The sequence below is a fragment of the Chiloscyllium plagiosum genome, unplaced genomic scaffold, assembly GCF_004010195.1.
Source record: "Chiloscyllium plagiosum isolate BGI_BamShark_2017 unplaced genomic scaffold, ASM401019v2 scaf_94483, whole genome shotgun sequence".
In the NCBI taxonomy this organism is placed as follows: domain Eukaryota; kingdom Metazoa; phylum Chordata; class Chondrichthyes; order Orectolobiformes; family Hemiscylliidae; genus Chiloscyllium; species Chiloscyllium plagiosum.
The window spans coordinates 1-3,133 of NW_025188503.1; the positions used below are offsets into that span (position 1 = coordinate 1).

Here is a 3,133-nt window from a genome sequence, read left to right on the forward strand (position 1 = left end):
GGGTCACAGTCCCACTCATACTCTCCCATTTACACACACACTCACAAAACACGCATTCGTGCGCGGACTCTCTCTCTCTCTCACACACACACACACCCCCCCCATCACTGGCCTGGTAGAGCTGAAGGCTTCATGTGGAACGACTGAACATTAACGAATATAACTGAAGTGTTTTCTTTGCTCTCTGTTTTTTCTTGTCGCTCACGTTCACTCTCTCCTTTTCGCTCTCTCTCTCTCTCTCTCTCTCTCTGTCTGCCCTCCTAACGCCCCAACCCTTGGCGGGGGGACACTAGACATTCTCCACAAGGAGGCCAGGCGAGTGTTTGAAGTCCCAGCAGTGGAGGAGACCAGACTCTGGGCGCGTAACGCCGATGGCTCCTACGAGAGGCTGCGGAACCCGCAGGCGATTCTGAACACCACGTGTCTGTGCTCGGGCCAGGTGAGGAGGGTCAGAGGTCGTCCTGAGGGGGAGGACGGGGTGAGTGAGGGCACAGGGGGCGAGTTTGGGGCAGCCGCTAACTGATCCTCTCTGTCCCAGGTAATTCTTGTGGAAAGTCGGAGCGAAGACGGTACTTGGCCGACTGTTACACTGCACCTAACGTAAGCACTTTCGGACATATCACCCTCCCCCGTCCTGTCACCGTGTGGGGGAATCACAGACCCCCGTCCCGTCATCGTGTGGGGGGATCACAGACACAGACCCCCGTCCCCTCACCGTGTGGGGGAATCACAGACACAGACCCCCGTCCTGTCATCGTGTGGGGGAATCACTGACACAGACCCCTGTCCCATCACCGTGTGGGGGAATCACAGACACAGCCCCCCGTCCCGTCAATGTGCTGGGGCGTTATTTGGGGTGGGGTGTACTCTCCCCTGTCAAGAGGTTATTCTCACCTTGTTTTCTCTATCCCAGACGGAATTCACTGGACAATCAGAGTTCCTATTACCAGGGCCAGCCTGGAGTCTGCGGATTAAGTAATCTTGGAAATACCTGTTTCATGAACTCTGCTGTCCAGGTAGGAACATTTCTGAGGGGTACGGAGATGGGGAACTGTGCACGTTGCTCCCAGTGTGGGTCTGACCGAGGGATACGGAGATGGGGAACTGTGCACGGTGCTCCGAGTGTGGGTCTGACCGAGGGATACGGAGATGGGGAACTGTGCACGGTGCTCCCAGTGTGGGTCTGACCGAGGGATACGGAGATGGGGAACTGTGCACGGTGCTCCGAGTGTGGGTCTGACCGAGGGATACGGAGATGGGGCACTGTGCACGGTGCTCCCAGTGTGGGTCTGACCGAGGGATACGGAGATGGGGAACTGTGCTCGGTGCTCCGAGTGTGGGTCTGACCGAGGCGTACGGAGATGGGGAACTGTGCACGGGGCTCCGAGTGTGGGTCTGACCGAGGGATACGGAGATGGGGAACTGTGCACGGTGCTCCGAGTGTGGGTCTGACCGAGGGATACGGAGATGGGGAACTGTGCACGGTGCTCCCAGTGTGGGTCTGACCGAGGGATACGGAGATGGGGAACTGTGCACGGTGCTCCGAGTGTGGGTCTGACCGAGGGATACGGAGATGGGGAACTGTGCACGGTGCTCCCAGTGTGGGTCTGACCGAGGGATACGGAGATGGGGAACTGTGCACGGTGCTCCCAGTGTAGGTCTGACCGAGAGATGGGGACTGTGCACGGTGCTCCGAGTGTGGGTCTGGGGGATACGGAGATGGGGAACTGTGCACGGTGCTCCGAGTGTGGGTCTGACCGAGGGATACGGAGATGGGGAACTGTGCACGGTGCTCCGAGTGTGGGTCTGACCGAGGGATAGGGAGATGGGGAACTGTGCACGGTGCTCCGAGTGTGGGTCTGACCGAGGGATACGGAGATGGGGAACTGTGCACGGTGCTCCGAGTGTGGGTCTGACCGAGGGATACGGAGATGGGGAACTGTGCACGGTGCTCCGAGTGTGGGTCTGACTGAGGGATAGGGAGATGGGGAACTGTGCACGGTGCTCCCAGTGTGGGTCTGACCGAGGGATAGGGGGATGGGGAACTGTGCACGGTGCTCCGAGTGTGGGTCTAAGAGTCCCTCAGTTCTGTGCGTGTTTCTCTTCTTCGGCAGTGCCTCAGTAGTATTGCTCCCCTGACTGAGTACTTCCTGAGTAATGCCTACCTTCCGGAATTGAATGTGGACAATCCGCTGGGGATGCAGGGAGAGATCGCAGAAGCCTACGCAGATATCATTAAGCAGATGTGGTCTGGGCGTCACTACACTGTCGTCCCCAGGATGTTCAAGGTAATCCCATGCTGTCCCCGTCCTGGTGGGGAGGATGTGTCATTGTAGAGGGAGCTTTACTCTGTATCTAACCCCCCCTGTTCCTGGGAGTGGGTGGACAGTGTAGAGGGAGCTTTACTCTGTATCTAACCCCCTGTCCCTGGGAGTGGGGGACGGTGTAGAGAGAGCTTTACTCTGTCTCCCCACTCCCAGGGACCGGGGGTTAGATACAGTGTAGAGGGAGCTTTACTCTGTATCTAACCCCCCTGTCCCTGGGAGTGGGGGACGGCGTAGATGGAGCTTTACTCTGTATCTAACCCCCCTGTCCCTGGGAGTGGGGGACGGTGTAGAGGGAGTACCGCTGTGTTTGCTGCCCTGACTGTGATCTCTCCGTCTCCCTCTCCCCAGACCCGGGTGGGACACTTTGCCCCCCAGTTCTCAGGGTATCAGCCCCATGACTCCCAGGAGCTGCTGGCCTTCCTATTGGACGGTCTGCATGAGGACCTAAACCGTGTCCGCAGGAAGGAGTACGTGGAACTGAAAGATGCAGCAGGAAGGGACGATGTGGTGAGTCTGTATCTCAAGGCGGTTGGGGGGGGTGGTCTGGGATTCACACAACATGGGGACAGAAACGGGGGAGGTGTTACCAGTTCACTGTGTCTGTCTGTGTGGGGGTGCACGTCTCTGCGTGTGAGCGTCTGTCTGTCTGTGCGTGTGTGAACGTGTGTGTGTGTGGATGCCTGTGCGTGTGCACCATCTCCCTCAGAGTTCACTGAGGATTTCAGAGTCTGTGTGCGAGTGTGTGTCAGAGACATGGATTGTCTGTGTGTGAGTGTGTGTGATGGGGAGTGGGAGTGAGAGAGACA

At 58.1% G+C, this 3,133-nt stretch overlaps 1 protein-coding gene across 1 annotated transcript; it reads left to right on the forward strand.

The window, feature by feature from the left end:
• Positions 1-169: 169 nt before the first annotated feature.
• On the forward strand, positions 170-2,834 carry LOC122545607 (ubiquitin carboxyl-terminal hydrolase 11-like; the record flags this gene model as incomplete). Its single annotated transcript, XM_043684567.1, has 5 exons — positions 170-439; positions 539-600; positions 914-1,016; positions 2,115-2,288; positions 2,676-2,834. Coding segments are annotated over 5 exons (768 nt in total), but the record flags the coding sequence as incomplete, so codon positions are not given.
• Between the last annotated feature and the right edge of the window lie 299 nt (positions 2,835-3,133).